This window comes from Portunus trituberculatus, chromosome 16 (assembly GCF_017591435.1).
Source record: "Portunus trituberculatus isolate SZX2019 chromosome 16, ASM1759143v1, whole genome shotgun sequence".
NCBI lineage: Eukaryota > Metazoa > Arthropoda > Malacostraca > Decapoda > Portunidae > Portunus > Portunus trituberculatus.
In genome coordinates this window covers 917,860-937,859 of record NC_059270.1, presented here as the reverse complement: position 1 = coordinate 937,859, position 20,000 = coordinate 917,860, and the positions used below count along the sequence as shown (strand labels likewise).

The 20,000-nt window shown below is 43.2% G+C and overlaps 1 protein-coding gene across 1 annotated transcript in view; it reads right to left on the bottom strand.

Annotated features, from left to right (window-relative positions):
- LOC123504462 (T-box transcription factor TBX1-like) overlaps window positions 1-20,000 on the bottom strand; it is a 53,397-nt gene that overhangs the window by 10,041 nt on the left and 23,356 nt on the right. Inside the window, exons 3-7 of the mRNA XM_045254986.1 lie at window positions 18,108-18,224; window positions 16,171-16,327; window positions 14,400-14,552; window positions 13,319-13,386; window positions 12,451-12,632 (exon numbers count right to left, since the gene is read on the bottom strand). Coding sequence (XP_045110921.1) covers window positions 12,451-12,632; window positions 13,319-13,386; window positions 14,400-14,552; window positions 16,171-16,327; window positions 18,108-18,224 — 677 coding nt within the window. The remainder of the gene's footprint in view (window positions 1-12,450; window positions 12,633-13,318; window positions 13,387-14,399; window positions 14,553-16,170; window positions 16,328-18,107; window positions 18,225-20,000) is intronic.

The window sequence follows — 20,000 nt, the reverse complement described above, 5'->3', positions numbered from 1 at the left end:
GGAGGAGGAGGAGGAGGAGGAGGAGGAGGAGGAGAGAGGAGGAGGAGGAGGTTAAAGAGCAAGAAAGTTACGAGGAAGAAGGAAAAATGTGAAGGGAAAGAATATTGATGTGAAATTTGTTTATTCGTCTTGTGATCTTTTTTTTTTTTTTTTTTTTTGTGTTTATAAAGTCTGTTTCTTTTTTTTCACATAGATTTTTGTTTTATTCAATTTTTTCATTTTAATTTTTTATACTGATTTTATTTGTTTTATTTTTTTTCTGTGTATAAAGTCTTAATCTTTTTTTTTCTGTGTATAAAGTTTTTCTCTATTCTTTTTTTTTGTGTGTGTATAAAGTCTTTCTATTTTCTATTATTTTTTTTTTCTGTGTATAAAGTCGTTTTCTTTTTTTTACTTTGATTTTTTGTTTTTGTTGTTTTGTAAGTAAATATTTAAAGAGAAATAGAAGAAAGGATGAATTTATCACGTGTCTTTGTTAATTTATTTAGATAGATTTTTTTTTTTTTACGAAACTAAGAGTTAAAAACAAGAATTTTATGAGTTTATTCACCTTTTGTATGTGCTAAAACTAGATTATTATTATTTTTTTCATAGAAGGGAAAAAAAATCACAAGAATTAGAATTATGGGAACTGATATGATGGACTTTAATGGAATTCTTTTAAAGTCAAGTATTTTAACCCTTTAGTAGTATGTCGTGTTTCCATATTCATTCTATTTACTATTTGGTGATTCTGTGCAGCTTCAAAAACTCATGTGAGGGATTAGAATGATGAAGACTGTGGCCAATAAATAATCTTTTGACCTCCATAGACCCTTCCTAATGTCAATAAAATGGTCTAATCGTACACAAATTGCAAGGTAAGAATGTGTCCCAGTACTGAAGGGGGATTGAAAAAATGAAGACTGTGGCCATTAATCTTCTGACCTCCATAGATCCTTCCTGATGTCAATAAAATGGTCTAATCGTACACAAATCTCAAGGTAAAAATGTGTCCCATTACTGAAGGGGGATTATAATAGTGAAGACTGTGGCCATTAATCTTCTGACCTCCATAGATCCTTCCTGATGTCAATGAAATGGTCTAATCGTACACAAATCTCAAGGTAAAAAATGTGTCCCAGTACTGAAGGGGTTAAAGAAGAAATTAATATTTATGAAGGAAGATTCGATGTGATATGAGTCTGTCTGTCTAAGTTTGTCTGTTTATGAGTTTGTTTGAACACATTTTTATCTTTTCCCTCCTCAGTGGCATTCCTTTCTCCAATAAACCCATTCAGTCTTTCAGAGTTAATTGGTTATCCTCTATAATATGCCAGACTGAAAGGTCCCGCGGCGCAACGGAGATGAACACAGTGGCAATGAACCAGTCAACTTCATTCCTTATCTTTACTACATCCACCTTCAATGTTATATCCTATTATCCATCGCTTGATGCGCCGTTACATCGCTCTACTAGTTGAAATTCACGAGTTTCTGACCCTTTTTTCAACTTATTTATCCACTCATCTTCTCTTGCCTCTTGCTCCCTCCTACCTTCTGTCTCTCCTCCCCCCCCCAGACCACCCCAGCTCCCCTTCCTTCTGATGGTAGCGCAGCGGCGTGTGTCTGCCTGTCTGTCACGCTTGGTCGCCTCTGTGATGTACGACCTTCTTCCCGCCACCACTCTGACCGCGCTGCCAGCCGTGCGACATTTTCCCTCCTCCTTTTATCCCCCTATCTCCCGTCCCTTTGCCTCTTTGTAGATGGCAGTCATTTAAGGCGGCGTGTTAGTGTATCTTGGGAATATATTTACACTCCCTGGTGTAGCGAGGAAGGAGGAAGGGAGGCAGGAAGGGAGGAGGAGGGAGCAGGAGTGATGGGTGTTTGTTTATGTGGTTAGTTACCCGCCTGGCCACTAGAGGCATGCTTCTGGCTCCCACACTCTTGCTACTACAATTTCATTTTTTTCATGGTTATATATATTCTTGAAGGTTTTTTTTTCATGGTGAGAGAAATTCTAAGTCTCAAAACTATGAGGTGAAGAGAAAACTTTAATGTAAAGATAATATTTGCTCGTGGATATGAAAATAGTTTGCTTAATGATTCAACCTTGAGTTTTTGTTCATTACCTTACATAATGCAGCGTTAACTCTGGGCTGTGTTGAGGCGGCCTACGAGTATGGCTCGCTGTGGGGGAGAGGCAGTGGTGTTGTATGCAGAAAAATAGAGCAGTAATGTTAAGTGTTGAGCACCGCAGCACTAAGGCTCGTATTTTCAAACACTTTTATGCTTCACCACTATTTCAAAAGACTTTATTCAAATTCACAAGAGTTTTCTGAGGTGTTTTTACAGTTCTAGAGGTAGAGTGACAAGATTTCTACATCACTAACTGTAGAAACACTCTTGAAAACCCGGCTAATCATCACTGTGACCTTAGAAAATAGTCGTGGTGAGAGACAAGAGAGTTTTTAAGCAAGTTTTTACAGTTCTAGAGGCAGATTGACAAGATTTCTACATTATTAACTGCAGAAACATTCTTGAAAACACGGCTAATCATCCTTGTGACCTTGGAAAAGAGTCGTGGTGAGAGAGCAAAGGATTTTCAAATTAGTGACTAGTGGCAGTGATGCGGCTTGAAGCATCATTCAGTTCAGAGCTATCACGCGGAGCTTCAAAACAACAGTGGTGCCTGAGATGATTAACAGCTACATGACTCTCCGGCCCACGCCAAGCCCCACCCAATGCTATACATTCATAAGGCAAGGCACGCTGCGCCACGCCGTGTTGTGGTGTTGGAGCTCATAGGAAATGCACGTGTCCCTGTCACAGCTAACGACGCCACACTCACTGCTTCCAACTAATCTGTTCTCAATAAAGTAGTTGGAAATACGCAGTGTTGCTGAAACCCTCTCCTACAAGAATAAATAATGATGATGATGATAGTAATGGTAATATAATGAAATGAAAGATAGTAACAATGAATAGCTCTCAGTCTGCCCAAACAAATAGTAGACAAGTAGGAGACAACCTCGTGATAATAGAAATAATAATGATAATAAAATTAAATCAAAGATAGTAACAAGGGCCATAACAAAGCGAATAGCTCTCAGTCTACCCATGCAAACTGTGGACAAGCAGGAGACAGCCTCGTGACGCCTATCAAATGAATACATACTTAGATAAGGTGACGAAAGGCACACAATTCGCTTTGACTGAATGATACCTGATCTTAACCACGAGAACAAAACAACGATCATATCCAAACACGTGGCTGTACAACTTAACTCCTTCAGTACTGGGACGCTTTTTACTGAGTTTTATTGACGATTTTATTGACATTAGGAAGGGTTTATGGAGGTCAGAAGATTAATGGCCAAAGTCTTCACTATTTTAATCACCAACATAAGTTTCTGAAGCTATAAAATCGGCATATAGTAACCAGAATGAATATGGAAACACGTCATATGGTACTGAAGGAGTTAATTTTTCTCATATCTACTTCATTTCCCTCCAGGTGCCCCATCAGACGCGCCTCGTTGAACAACACCAGCCGGCACACCAACACACCAGCATCAACGTCACCTGATCCCTTTCCATCACCTGCGGGACACCTGGCGTATTAGTCATATGAAGTAGAGACTGGATATGTTTCCCCTTTCCACCATCAAGATCCATGTGTTCTCGTGACGCTATCAGGACGCCCAGTGTAAAGTAACTCACACCTTGAACAGAGCAGTGTTAAATCGTGCACGCCATGTTGCAGCGGAGAAATACTGATCAACGCTACTTTGAGGTGACACCCGCCTCGTCTGGCATGCTTTATGGCTCCCTGACGCGCCGCCTCCTCGCTCTCGTAAACCACCGAGACGCCATTCCACTGACACCTACCTTGTCCGGTTTATGCAATGGAGTTATTGTTTGCTGCGGTTATTAAAACAAGCGACGTCTGTCATCCGTGGCACGCTGCGTCAGAGAAAGAGAGAGAGAGAGAGAGAGAGAGAGAGAGAGAGAGAGAGAGGGGGTGGGGGAAAACGTAAGAGTATAAAGATGGGGAGAAGAGAGACATAAGAGAAGAAAAGAGGAGATACGGAGAAACGAATAACAATAAACCCAATTAATGTGAAATAAGACAAAGAGAGAGAGAGAGAGAGAAGCGGGGCGGGACATCTTTCTCTCTCTCTCTCTCTCTCTCTCTCTGGCCATTCACACACGTATAAGAAAGAAAAATGTGGATTGAGAGAGAAAAAGGCAGACCTATGATAGATGCAAGACAAAGGCAGCGCAAGCCAATGAATCTCCTGCTTTCCCTGAACCCTTCCACGGCCTCCACCCTGGGCCGCCGTGGGTGAAACACTGTATAAGCGACTTTTAATCCACCGCCTGCATGTATTTAGAAACGCACTGTTCTCTCCAACGCCTGTGTTCAAAACGCTCTGCTCTCTCACCAAGACTATTTTTCAAAGCCTACATAGATGATTGGCAGAGTTCTTATAAGTTTCTTCAGTTAATGCTACAGATATCTTGCTAATTTTTCACTATAGCCGTAAAAATATAGCCTTGAAAACCCTTGTCACTCAAACAGTGCTCTCTTACTACAACTACGTATTTTTCAACGCCCACAGAGATTATTAGCAGAGTTTTCATAAGGTTTCTTCAGTTAGGACTATAGAAATCTTGCTAATCTTCCACTAGAATCGTAAAATATCCTTCAAAATTCTTGTCACTTAAACACTTTGCCCTCTTACAACAACTACATATTTTCAACGCCCACAGAATTCTTTTATAAGTTTCTTCAATTAGTACTATGGAAATCTTGTTAATCTTCCACTAAAACCGTAGAAATGCCCTTGAAAACCCTTGTCAGTCAAACGTTCTGCTCTCTCACTACATACAACTATTTTTCAAAGCACATAGAGATGATTAACCGAGTTCTCATAAGTTTCTTCAGTTAATACTAAGAAATCTTGCTAATCCTTCACTAGAACCGGAAAAATATCCTTAAAAATCTTTGTCACTCAAAGGCTCTACTCTCTACAACTATTTTTCAAAGCCCACAGAGATTATAAACCGGGTTCTTTCACGTTTCTTCAGTTAATACTACAAAAACCTTGCTAATCTTTCACTAGAACCGTAAAAATATCCTTGAAAACCCGTGTCACTCAAACTGTAGCCTTTTGAAAGTAGTGGAGATGTTTGGCAGAGATTTATTTAAGAGTATGGTTCCCGAGACAGCTTGAGTCAGTGCGAGGCCCGAGTGAACCTGACCAAACACCAGGGATAGTTTGTGGACCCATTACATTTCCCGTCATGAAGGAATGTACCCGCAGAGACAGCATAGAAAACGTATATAGAGAGGGAGGAGGCGGGAGGGAGTGTCGCTTAGAAGACAATGTTATGGGTGTGGCCAGCTGAACCAACACGTTCACCCACGCGACGCCATAAACGAGAATAATGTACGGGCGAAGAGACGTGTGTGTGTGTGTGTGTGTGTGTGTGTGTATGCGGGACGACAGTTTGGGCAATAATGGTCGTGCGTCTGGCTCCTCACTCAAGCTATAAATCTTAAGGTGTCTTGGGTCGTCGCAGCTTTACTACCCCTCCTCTCCCCTCGTTCCTCCTCTTCCTCTCTCTTTCTCTCCTTTATTTCCCCTCTCCTCTTTACCCTCACCACGGCTTTCCTCTCTCCCTCTCCTCCCTCTTCGCTTTCTCACCATCGTTCACGCTGGGACACACTTCTCTTTGCATTTACTCTATAGATGCCCTGGTCACTGCAGCGTCTTAGCCACTTCAATGTCACGACTCGTTTCCATATTCATTCTGGTTACTATTTGGTGATTCTAAACAGCTTCAGTAACTCATGTGGGGGATTAGAATAGTGAAGACTCTGGCCATTAATCTCCTGACCTCCATAGACCCTTCCTAATGTCAATAAAATGGCTTAATCGTACACAAATCTCAAGGTAAAAATATGTCCCAGTACTGAAGGGATAAAGTCACGTGACGGCTGTGTTCATTAGCTCCTGTTCTCTTGTGTCTTCGTGGAAAGTGAAATAAAGACGCCACTACAGAGAGAAAAGGAGAAAGAAAGTAACGATGACAGTTTTCGTGATATCAAATAGTTATACTGACTAGGAAGGACAATGAACACAACAATAAATAACAACAACATCAACAACAGCAGCAGCAGTAACACTAACATTGTTTTAACCTTGATAAGAGAGAGAGAGAGAGAGAGAGAGAGAGAGAGAGAGAGAGAGAGAGAGAGAGAGAGGAATGTCGGGAATACATACTTTGGAAATGCGGAAGCAATTAGCAAAAGAGAGAGAGAGAGAGAGAGAGAGAGAGAGAGAGAGAGAGAGAGAGAGAGAGAGAGAGAGTTTATTATTCACATAAAATTTAGATGACTCGGTGTGTGGCAGCTCGCGGCCCTCGTTACCTCAGAGAGAGAGAGAGAGAGAGAGAGAGAGAGAGAGAGAGAGAGAGAGAGAGAGAGAGAGAGAGAGTAATAACCAAGGGAACTGTGGGAGGAAGTGGAAGGAGAAGTCATTAATAGTGCTAGTATCCCAAGACAGTCTCGCCCCGCAGCCACTTCAAACACACACACCGACACCTAAGGCCACCAACACCACCACCACTGCCACATAAACTTCACCAGTGCCACTTTCGAGCCAGAAGTGCCACTCACAGATACACCACCACTACCACTACCACTACCACTACCGCCACTGCCACCACCCCCGTTGCCGTCACACGTATAAGATCTCTGTTAGGATTACCAGTACCACCACCAGCGCTGCCCTACGTGCCACCAGGAGCAGTGTCATTTCGGCCTCAGCAGTGATATTGGCTCGTATTCTAAAGCACTTTGACCACACATTCGCTATTTTAAAGAGGTCCTCGTTGAAGCTGCATTGTTTTTCATGCGTTTTTGTGATTCTAGAGCTAAATTAACAAGATTTTTATACTATTAATTGGCGAAACGCTTTTGAGAACCCGGCTGGTGATCTCTGTGGCCTTTGATAGACAGTCGTGGTGAGAGAACAAAGCGTTTCTGAATACTGGCCATTGTCTTGTCATGAGTCGCATTTTACAGCCGGTAATACTCAGCCGCTCACTCAGAACCCTCTTTGCGGCACCAGCGCTCTCGTCTCGGAACACCTGATGATCATTACCGCCATCGTGATCACAGAAACGCTGCAGCAATTCACAGTTCCTTTGTGGAGGGAACATAAACAACAGGCGGGGAAGCATCCGTGTCTCCCGCACACCACGCACCACGCACGCCGCCACATGACACCCCTCGCTATCTCTTAATCTCCTAAACGATTTGTGTTTCTTTCATTCCCTCTTACAAAATTAGCTTCTCCAAACTGACACCCTCCTGTGCCACTTCCCCACCCCCGAAGTGCCAGGTGGGAGGAGCGACACCTTGTAGCCATGTGCCACAGCGGGAGCCGACACCACCGTTGCCACTAGCAGCGGGGTGCCGCCAACCGCTGCCCACACAGCACGGGAGGGAGGCGCGGCACTGCTCCACGAGTCCACACCGGGAGAGGAGTGTGGCAATGGTAAAGGGATTGTTTGGGTGAGCTAAGGGATGAGACAAGAGAGGAAAAAAAGTACGTAGGGAGAGTAATGAGAGGAAAAACGCGTGCCTGGTGCAGATGCGTGGAAGAAGAGTAAAGGGAGATGAAGAGCCGTAGAGGATGAGAAGGAAGAGCTTGGAGATGTGAAGGGAAGCAAGTGTCTGAGGGAGGAAGGGTGGCCTCACGCCTCGTTACACGGCTGACCGACTCCAGGCCTTCACAGGTGGTGGCTCCTCCTCTCCCTCCCACCCTCGCCTCACACACAACACCCTCCCCCCTCCATCAATCCACCCGTAACCCCAACACACTTCAGGTCACAATGGGAGAGAAAGGGGCAGGCAAGGAAGAGAGGGAGGAAGACATAAAGTTGAGGGAAAAGGTTTATTCACGAAGCACAACGTTATTTTTCTCTCCCTTGGGTTTACTCTCTTAAGAATCGCCACTGTGGACTCTAGAGACTTCACGCACCTCTTCCCATTCACCCTGGCTTGTGTTCTCAGTATCTGGGGAAGTTTTAACACGCAAGTACCCGAGAGAACGTCAATTGCAAGCGGGAATACAAAATTACAACACTGAAGAGCCGCCGTCACACACCGAACAGTTTCTATCCTTGACCCTTTCAGTACTGGGACGCGTCTTTACCTTGAGTTTTGGGTGTGATTAGACGATTTTATTGATATTAGGAAGGGTCTATGGAGGTCACAACATTACTGGTCCAGAGACTTCGCTATTTTAATCCTCACACGAGTTTCTGAAGCTGTATAAAATCACCAAATAGTAACCAGAATGAATATGGAAACGTGTCGTGGTACAGAAGGACTAAGGTCTGATTTGAGCAGTAGTAGTAGTAGTAGTAGTAGTAGTAGTAGTAGTAGTAGTAGTAGTAGTAGTAGTAGTAGTAGTAGCAGTAGTAGTAGTAGTAAGAAAGGTCAAAAGTTATGAGCAGGGTTCAGCAGAGAGAGAGAGAGAGAGAGTTCAAAATCTACTCTCTCTCTCTCTCTCTCTCTCTCTCTCTCTCTCTCTCTCTCTCTCACCCCGTTCTTCTCTACCTCCCTCCTCCCTCCCTCCCTTACCTTCCTTTTCCCACCCCCTCTCACTTTCTCACACCCCTCCCTCACCTCCCTTCCCTCACCCTCCCTCACCCCTCCAAAGTGTCAGTACCCAAGAACAACACGTCAGCCTGTCACCCTCCTCCTCCTCCTCCTCCTCCTCCTCCTCCTCCTCCTCCTCCTCCTCCTCCTCCTCCTCTTCCTCCTCTTTTTCTTCTTTTCGTCTTCTTTTCTTTGACTTCTTCCTGCTTCTTCTTGGTCTTCTTTAGTTTCTTCTTCGTTCTCGTTTTCTTCTTCTTCTTCTTCTTCTTCTTCTTCTTCTTCTTCTTCTTCTTCTTCTTCTTCTTCTTCTTCTTCTTCTTCCTCCTCCTCCTCCTCCCTATGACCACACAACGCACACCATATGTAAGACTATCCTCTCTCTCTCTCTCTCTCTCTCTCTCTCTCTCTCTCTCTCTCTCTCTCTCTCTTTCCTTGTATATTTACATTTAGCTTAGTTCCCAAGCCTTTACACACACACACACACACACACACACACACACACACACAGAGAGAGAGAGAGAGAGAGAGAGAGAGAGAGAGAGAGAGAGAGAGAGGAAGTGGTCAAGCAAAAAAAAATATATTGAAACTTGAGAAGAAGCGACAACACGTCCAGTCTGACAAATTGTTCCTCACGCACAGGAAAGAGGGAGGGAGGAAGGGGGGGAGGAGGAGGGAAGGAGGGAGGGAGAGAGGGAGGAGAGAAGTGAAGATGGAAAGGCAGTGATTGGTGGATAGTGGCTTTACAAACTTCCTTTTTTAATTTTTTCTCATTGCCTCTCTCTCTCTCTCTCTCTCTCTCTCTCTCTCTCTCTCTCTCTCTCTCTCTCTCTCTCTCTCTCTCCTCACCTTCCCTGTCTTTTTTTCTAATTACTTCCTAACATCATCATCTTCCCTCCCCTCATCTCCTCTTCCTGCTCTACTTTCTCTTCTATTCTCCGCTACCTCACATTTTCGCTCTTCCTTTACCCTCTTCTTCCCATTTTTCCTCACTTATTTTTTCTCCCTCGCACATTTTCCTTGCCTTCCTTTGCTATTCATCATGTTCTTCCTCTTCTTCCTTGCATACCCTCCCTTCACACTTCGCTTTATTTACACTCTCGGCTTTATTCTGCACAATGTTTCCCTGTTCATCTCTCCCCACACAGCCTCCTTCACTCCCTCCCTCGGATACACGGTTACTTGTAGCGTTCCAACACTCTCCTATACAGCTTCGCCTGCCAAAGACTGGGCTGGGTCACGTAATAGATAAACGACGTCAGTAGCAGCTGTAGCAATAACAACAGCAGAAGCAATGAGAGTAATGGTAATGGCGGTAAGGTAATGGTATATTTGTGGTTTTAAGAAGTGTTATTCAAGGTTAAAATGTGACTGTAGTAGTGGAAGAAGCGTTAGGTCAATGATGATAATAACAAGAAGAAGAAAAATAAGAATAAGAATTATGATAATGATGATGATAATAATAATAATAATAATAATAATAATAATAATAATGATAATAATAATAATAATAATAAGAAGAAGAAGAAGAGGAAAAAGAGTATGGAAGAAGACGAAGAAGAAGAAACTGAAGAAGACCAAGAAGAAACAAAAAGTCCAAGAAAAGAAGATGAAAAAAAAAGAAAAAAAAGAGGAGGAGGAGGAGAAGGAGGAGGAGGAGGGGAGAAGAGAGGAAGGGGGAAAGGAGGCAGAAGCAAGGAAACTAACCGTAATGGTAGTAATGGTAAGATAATGGAAGAATCGTGGTTTAAAAAGTGCTATTCAATGTTTAAATGTGAATATAGTGGGAGAAAAGGCTTAGGTGAAGTGAGGGAGTCAATAACAACAGTAAACGCCCCGAGTGAGGAAGCCCAACCTACACTCGGACCGTGGACAGGATTCGAACCCGTGCGCTTGGAGATCCCTTGGACCCCAAAGCGCGCATGGTTCCACTGCACCACGGCGGCAGGATTACGACTCTAGGACGGCCCAAAATGGTTACTTGGGGAATGACTTCACTTCTATTAGTTCTCCTCAGTTGTCAGTTAAGAATACAATCTCGAGGGACATTAAGCATAGACTGATCGAGAAACTGAGTCTTTTTAAGTGCCTGAAGCAACAAGTCTCGTACTACCACCAACAACTAAAGACTTAAACCTGCACGGGAACTGGCAAGTAAGTGGGCCTTTTACTCTAACTCTTCCTGTTTCCTTTTGGCCAGTTTTTCTCCTCTTACATAAAAAAAATGGGTAAAACTGTAGTCTCTCCTTATATTAACTGTGTCGATCAACAGAAAGCAAGTATTATACACATAGAATTAATTAAATCATCAATAAACTACAGTATATTTTGAGCAGTAACCCATTGTCCACTTCCTCAGACTATAGTGACTGTGGATGGGTCAAACTAGGTCACCAGAAGTCAGCGTGTAGTGTTGGCAGCGCAGAGAGGGGAGAGGAGATCAGAGGGGAGGTCAGACCGAGGCGGATGGAGGAGGTTACTGACATGTGAGGGAGAGGAGCGTGGAGGCGTGTTTACAAGAGGAGGCTGGAGTAGTCTGCTGGCTGCTGTGTTTACTACGAGGCAGATAAAGACGTAGTACCCATGACAGCCCTCTCATCTCTGCCCTGCACCTTCCTTCCTTTCTCCCTCCCTCCCTCCGTGTTCACTTCATTGCTATCACGAATCGCTATCTCATTTGTTGTACTTTAAAATGTTTTCCTTACTTTTTTCCCAGTTTTATTATTATAGGCTGTTGTTCATATATCTTTTCCTCCTCCTCCTTCTTCTCTTTCTCCTCCTCCTTCTCTCTCTCTCTCTATAGTCGTCCTGTTCTTTATTTGTGTAGAATCTTTGTGGCTCTTCTCTTTCCTAGCCTTTTTTTTCCAGTTTTATAGTTAACTCATGGGTGTGGTTCATATATTCTCCTTTTCTCCTTCTACTCCTTCTCTTTCCCCTCCTTCTCCCTCTGTAGTCGTTCTGTTCTCTCTCTGTGTAGCATCTTTGTGGCACTTCTCTTTCCTAACCTTTTTTTTCCAGTTTTATTGTTAACTCATGGCTGTAGTTCATATCTTCTGCTTTTTCTCCTCCATCCTTCTTCTCTTTCTCCTCCTCCTTCTCTCTCTCTGTAGTCATCCTGCTCTCCTTTATTTGTGCAGTATCTTTGTGATTTCTCTCTTTCCTTCCTTCTCGTCACAAATTTTCATTCTGATCTCTAATAATCTCAGCTCACGATCTGCGGTTTCCTACTTTCATACATCATGTTCTTTACTTTCCCTTCACCTCTCCCTCTTCTTGCTTCTCCTCCTCTTCCTTCTGTTCTAAATCTCTTTCCCCTCTCCCTCCAGCTGTATTCACTAGACCATGTAAAGGAGGTACATGTTTACTAGTATATGTAACGGTGACAGTCAAAGAAGAGACACGTTCACTCTAGATGGAAGGACGCGAAGTACGTGAGAGAGCATTGCAAGATAGAATACATCACAGTACAATCATTCGAGAGAGAGAAAGAAAGAAGAAAAGGAACAAGAACAAGAACAAAATCAAGAACAAAAGCATGACTAACAAGAACAACAAGAACAAGAACAACAAGAACGAGAATATGAAAAAGAAAGAAAAAAAGAAACAGGGAGAGATGGAAACTTCTAATGTTCTCGCGCACGCACACACACACACACACACACACACACACACACACACACACACACACACAACCATCCACCCAAACCTAGAGAGAGAGAGAGAGAGAGAGAGAGAGAGAGAGAGAGAGAGAGAGAGAGAGAGAGAGAGAGAGAAACTGACAGCTAGACACTTACCTTTACTTTCCTTGGCAGCATTGTAGGCAATATAGGGAGGAAGGGGATGCCTCTGCTGTCCGCCTGCCTGCTGTTGGCCACGCACCCCTACACCACCTCCTCCCCGTTGCTGCAGACCCATCCCTCCGCCGGGCCCGCCTCCCCCGCCTGGCTGCTGCAACTGGTTCAGGACTTCCACCACACTGATAACAGATAGAGGTGGTGTTAGTGGCGCTTGAAGGTCACTAGAAAGAAAGGATAGTAATATAATGGATGATAATGGTAGTAGTAAAGGACGGACGATGGTGAGAAAGATGTAATGTTGATAGTAATAGTAGAGAAGGAAGGACGATGGTGACTATAGGAGGGATATGAAGATAGATATGTAGAATGGTGTAAGATAAGAAGGATAGACGAAAAGAATGGAGATAAGATAGATAGGTAAGGAGATGAGTAGAAAATGTAATAATAGAGATTGATAAAGGAATGGTAGAGAGATGTAATGGGAATGATATTTGGAAAGCAGACAGACACACACACGCACACAACTTCATTGACAAACGAAGAAAATATGAAAGGTATACAAAATATGAGTAATGTTTACCTACCCACCACCTTTCTTTCTTCTTTTTTCAACACAAAAATAAACAGCACATTTTTCATAAAGTACCATAAAATACAGACATTAAAACACCAAAAAACACTAAAATTCTACACAAACCAACACAGAAAACGAAAATTAGATAAACACGAAGACAATTAATTAGATAAAAATGAAGACAATTGAAAATAAATAGTACATATCTCATAAAGGAACATAAAATACTTAAATTCTACACACACACACACACACACACACACACACACACACACACACACACACACTCACCACTCGTCCGGATCACAGTCTCGGAAACCTTTGGCGAACGGGTTGCTTGCGATTTTCAGTTGTGTTATCTGTAAAAAAAAAAGAGAGAAAGTATTGTAGTAGTAGTAGTAGTAGTAGTAGTAGTAGTAGTAGTAGTAGTAGTAGTAGTAGTAGTAGTAGTAGTAGTAGTAGTAGTAGTAGTAGTAGTAGTAGTAGTAGTAGTAGTAGAAGATTCAATCATTTTCTACTATCTTGTCATCGTCTCTCTCTCTCTCTCTCTCTCTCTCTCTCTCTCTCTCTCTCTCTCTCTCTCATTCCTGAGTGTCACGTGACCACTATCTACCTGCTTGTTAGTGTTAAGACTGCACGTGGGGTCTCTTCGTCCCCCATTAACTCTCTCTCTCTCTCTCTCTCTCTCTCTCTCTCTCTCTCTCTCTCTCTCTCTCTCTCTCTCTCTCTCTCTTATCAGGTCTTGTTACTCGCAGTGACAAATGAGCCACAGGAAGAAATTTGTCACTCGCTCTCCCCAAAAGTGAAGTTTCCTACACACACAAAGGTCTGCACACATCATGTTACGTACACACAAAGTTACGTACATAAACTCAACGTGCAGTGAAGTCTTGTGCACGTGCTGTTCAGTGGGGGAAAGAAGTTATGTACGCGTGAATCTCGGTGAAGACAAAAGAAAGTTGAAAAGACATGAATATCTGTATGTATAGATTTCCGTTTCGCACTTACATAACTATATGCTCAGTCAATTCACCCTCTCAGTACTGGAACTCATTTTTATCATGATTTTTTTTTGTGTGTGTGTCACTAGACGGTTTTATTTGCATTAGGAAGGGTCTATGGACGTCAGAAGATTAACTGGTGTGATTGGACGGTTTTATTTGCATTAGGAAGGGTCTATGGACGTCAGAAGATTAATGGCCAGAGTCTTCACTATTTAAATCCCCACACATAAGTTTCTGAAGCTGTATAAAATCACTATATAGTAACTAGAATGAATATGAAAAACCGCGTCTTGGTACTGAAGGGGTTAACAATCTCTCTCTCTCTCTCTCTCTCTCTCTCTCTCTCTCTCTCTCTCTGCTCTGCTTACCCTGTGGTTCTGGTAGGCGGTGACGGCAGTGAACTTGGTCTCCGGGAAGATGAAGGTGCTGAAGTTCTGAGTTGCTGACACGTCCTCTGACTTGGAGTTGACATAGACGACGTGGAAGCGCGGCTGGTAGCGGTGCATGGAGTTCAGGATGATCTGGCAGCGGAGGGCGGAGGGACACGTGAGAGAGAGAGAGAGAGAGAGAGAGAGTTGCCATACCCTCCATTTATCACCATCCTGTGCTGTACTAAACATTTCACCTCGAGAATAGTGAAGAGAAGACAAACCGCCTCATGTGTAGAACAACGTAAGGCAACAATTCTTAGCGACAAAACTATTTAATCCACTCCAAGCTCAGTCACACGCGAGTCAGCACCGACAGCAAACAGGACAGCGGTGCAGTGAGTGAGTTGGTTCCTGGCACAGCACTCACTTGTAAAGAAAGATAGACTTGGTTCACAGTGTTTCTATTTCCTTATACGCAGCTTTGAGAGGCGAGTATGGACGTAGTGAGAGGCTGCGTGTGTCAGCAGGACAGTCGCTACGGTTTGAATTACGACGCTGTGTGCACCAGACAACACTTCTTGCTCTTTGTTGCTTTAGTTCGCAGGTTCTCCTTCCTCCACGATGCGCTCAATATGGTACACATGAAATTACTTGTATTTCGAACGAGCTACGAAAATAATTAACATTTTTTTTTTTTCCAAACAGTAAGACAGTCAAACTCGACAAATACTATCGTTTTGAGACACAGAGCAGGAGAATGCGTCGAGAGGAGAGGCATCATCCCTCCTGTGCTTCGTCGTAACGTCTGCATATGGAAAATTCAGACACTGCGCTATTCAGATTCCTAAGATCAAATTCATCATTCTTAACGAGTGTGATAAGGCAGCAATTCTTTAAGAGAACAATACGTTTGTCCATTAACGTAAGCTAGAATCCTTGACATTTACATAAGCCAGCCGTAGCAGTTCTGCATTAAGAGACCCGCGGTAACAGTCTGCAGCTGTCCACACACAAAACATGTGCGGCGCGCCACGAATGACTACACCTACAGCAGCGCAGCGCACGAGGCGCCTCTCAATGGGTGAAGCAGAGATGTAGGACGGCAAGGGTAAGGGCCTCTGCCTCCTGCTGCCCCGCCCTGACACCTCGCAGTGCCACTCACCCGTCCTGCCACCTTGTATACAGTGCCACCCGCTGCCATCCACTCACTGGCACTTCCTATCCCTCAGCCTCCACACTCTCCTGACGCCGCACATCCATCCTAACGCTTCTGATATGCCCCCCTTACAGAAATATCCACACGATTTTTTAATACAAATCAAAAGTACAGTATGGAAAAAATTTGGCTTTAGTTAACAAGACTGCTATTAGATAAGTCTCCTCCTACCTGCATCTCTCTATATATATTTCCCGACGTCCTTATTCAGCGACAGCTCGTATTCTCAAACACTTTTATGCTTCACCTCCACTATTTCAAAAGGCTTTATTTAAATTCACAAGCGTATTTCATGGTGTTTTTACTGTTCTAGAGGCAAAATGACAAGATTTCTACACTATTAACTGGAGAAACACCTTGAAAACTCCGCTAATCATCTCTGTGGCCTTGGAAAACAATCGTGGTGAGAGAGCAAAGCGTTTCTGAATACAAGTAGATATCCTGTCCACTCACTCCCCCATACCAAACCATTTCACCACACCTAACTCGCCTCTCCCTCTCTTCAGCCTTACATAATCCCTCCATCTCTACCTCCACCTCCACTAGACTCACGTGGCCGTTGTCATCAAGCTGGTTGTTGGTGAGCTTCAGCTTGTCAAAGGAGAGCACTTGTTTCATCCACTGTGCGCCCTTCGCGGGGGAGTCTGGGTGGACGTGAATGCGTGGCGGCGAGTTGGGATCAGCTTTTCCCGCCACAATCCATGACGAACTGCAGGGAAACGCAGGAAAACGAGGGGAAGAAGTGGAATTATAATGCAAATCAGTGGAAACGTGTATGGAAAAGAACAAAAACCAGGTAAAAATTCCAAATAAATCAATAAACAAGTGAATGAAATAATGAATAAAAACGGGAACAGAGGAAAGAGAGGAAAAGAAAAAAGTAGAATTATAAAGCAAATCAGTGGAAAAGAATATAAAACGAACAAAAAAACTATTAAAAACCCCAAACAAATGAATAAAACAAATGAATAAAACACAAACAAAGAAAAGCGACTCAAAAAAAAAAAAAAAGAAGTATAATCATAAAATAAATCAACGAAACCATCAATAAAAAAAAAGAAATCAGATAGAAAACTCCATATAAAAAAAAACAGCTTAAATAAATATAGAAAAAATAATAATTCTAAGAGATCTGTGTGTGTGTGTGTGTGTGTGAGGTGTCTTGAGGTCGCGAGCAAGTTGTGATGAACGCTGTGAGAAATGTTTATGTGTGACTGATTACTCCGTGGATTAGGACCTCAAGCCCTGTATTAGTGAGTCTGCATGTCGCATTTGCAGTGGGTTATCTTTTTTTCCCCTCTCTTTCTCTGGGGTGGTTGTTGGTCAGTGTGTGGCGCGAGTAAGAGTGTGAGTGTGTGAGGCGATGAGGTGATAGTGACAGGGAGGAGGGTGACTCACAGTGGGCAAGAGGAGGAGGAGGAGAGGAGGGAAGAAAAGGAGGAAGAGGTGGAGAAGGAATGAAGACTAGGAGGTGTAGGAGAGGAGAAATGTGGAGCTGAGGTGGATGAAGACAAGTGGATTACGCTTTACAAACTTCTCCTCTTTCTCCTCCACTTCCTTTTCCTTCTCCTCCTCCTCTTGCTCCTCTTCCTCCTACTCTTGCTCTTCTTCTCCTTTTATCATCTCATACATACTCCCACAATCAACAAACTTTTAATTCATACACAAACTGAAATTACTCCTTTTCGTTCACACCTTCCTTCTCTTCCTCCTCCTCCTCCTCCTCCTCTTCTTCCTATCCTCCTGCCGATCTTCCTCTTTCCTCCTTCCTTTATAATTATCACATTAAACACACTCCCACTAGTCCAAGCTTCTAACTTCTATCACATACACAAACTTCCTCCTCCTCCTCCTCCTCTTCCTCCTCTTTCATTTCCTTCAGATAACATACTGTATACAACCACATACACGTCAGTCTCACTCCATTCATACACACAGATTCTTTCTATACATCTTTTCCTTCTGTTTGCTCCTGTGCCTGGCTTCTCTCATCCTTCTTCTCCTTAGCTTCCTTCAGATAACATGTAACCACTACACGCCTGTCTCACTTTATTCAAACTTTTCTGCGCTTCACCTCCGCTGTTTCAAAAGGCTTTATCAAAATTCACATCAGTTTTTTTTAAGGTGCTTTTTTACGGTTCTAGAGGCAGAGTGACAAGATTTCTTCATTATTAATTGGAGACACACATCTCCGTAGTCTTGGAAAATAGTCGTGGTGAGAGCTAAGAGTTTCTGAATATGGACTTTAACCCCCTTCAATACTAGGACACATTTTTACCTTGAGATTTGTGTACGATTAGACCATTTTATTGACTTTAGAAGGGTCTATGGAGGGCAGAAAATTAATGGCTACAGTCTTCACATATGAGTTTCTGAAGCTGTCTAAAATCGCCAAATAGTAAGCAGAATGAATATGGAAACGCGTCGTGGTACTGAAGGGGTTAATCATACTGTTTGTTCCTGTGCCCGGCTTCTCTCCCGCCACTCACCTGTGAAAGGCATATCGGTAGCGCTTGTCGTCCACGGGAATGAAGTCCATCATCAGCATGTAGTCGCTGGTCGGGTCCATCCCCATCAGGCGAACTTGGAACGTGGGGAACATGCGCCTGAGGGGAGAAGAACAACAAGAAGAGGAGGAGGAGAAGGAGGAGGAGGAGAAGTGAGTCAGAACGATAACATCAACAACAACAACAACTACTAGTACTGGTTTTACAGCAATCAGGATGAGTACATTAATCATACTACTACTACTACTACTACTACTACTACTACTACTACTACTACCACCACACAGCTTAATGATATGCAGTACCTCACGCTTACTGTACAGTGTGTGTGTGTGTGTGTGTGTGTGTGTGTGTGTATCCCAAAACCCAGACGCCTCTCGCCCTTGACCTCCCGTCACGCTTCGAAACAGCAGGCGTGGTGCGCGCTACCTTCTACTACTACTACTACTACTACTACTACTACTACTATAACGCGATGGCTTTTCTGCAACATTCTCGCCACCAACTTCTCACAAACATAGCACGATCAAATGAATAAGACGGTAAACACACGCGCGAGATCAGTATGCGGCGTGTGTTCCTGTGCGTGTTTGTTCCTGTGTGTGTGTTCCCAGCGGCGATGAAAATAGAGTATATGCGTTACAATATCACCTCTCGTGGCAAATATACCCTTTATGTACCTTTTATTTATTAGAGTGTAGCCACGTGTGTTCCTGTGCGTGTTTGTTCCTATGTGTTCCCAGCGGCGATGAAAATAGAGTATATGCGTTACAATATCACCTCTCGTAGCAAATATACCCTTTATGTACCTTTTATTTCTGAGAGTGATAGCGGCGAGCGTTCCTACCATACATTCCCATGCTTCTGATTCCAACTATTTTTTCTTTAATTCTATGGAAGAGGGGAAGCTGGCCAAAGAACAGAAAAAATACATATAACAAAAAAAGGCCCACTTGATTGCCAGTTCCCTAAAAGGTTAGTAGAATTGGCCAAAAGTCTTGAAACTGCAAGGTAAACACTGTCACACACCCTCACTCACCCACCACCACCACCACCACCACAAAACTCTACACTGCCGCCTCTCAACACCACCAACACCGAGAAACACGACACAAAGGCACTATCATCAACACCATCCGAGGGAGAGGAGTAGTAGCAAGTAGTAGCAATATTTAAGAGAGCGTAAGTGGAGACCCGAAGTAATGAGCGGCAACATTGTGATTGTGGCGAGTCAAAACACAGCACCAGCACACGCCACGCAACAATAAGACGTCACGACAGCGGCTGTTAAGCGTGGCGCAGGCAGACTTACTCATGAACAGCAAATATACAACGAGAAGGAGCAGTAAGTGGAGGAGGAGGAGGAGGGAAAAAAAATGACGACGAGTAAAGAGATAAGAGCAAAGAACTGCGGGCATAAATTACAAGACAAACGCACCACGAGGATATAAGTGACAAGAAACCCTCCGCCGCTCATTATGCAGAAATAATGATAATGTTCAAAGGGAAGGAGGTTCACGTAAATATTATAGACTTGAGCCAATAGTAATAATAAGTAATTGGTGACAGTAGTAGTAGTAATAGTGATGATAATGGTAATGATAATGTTCAAAGGAAAAGAAGGTTTACGTAAATATTATAGACTTGAGCCAATAATGATAATAATAGGTAATAATGATAATAGTAATAATAATGATAATGGTAATGATAATGTTAAGAGTACAAAAAAAGTTACAAGTAAAATCAATGAAGTAATAAAAGAAGAGAGTAAAATAAGGAACATTAATAGACTGTTCCCCTTCACCCCACCGTCCACCACCACCACCACTACCACCACCACCACCACCACCACCACCGCCACAGCGACACAAAAAC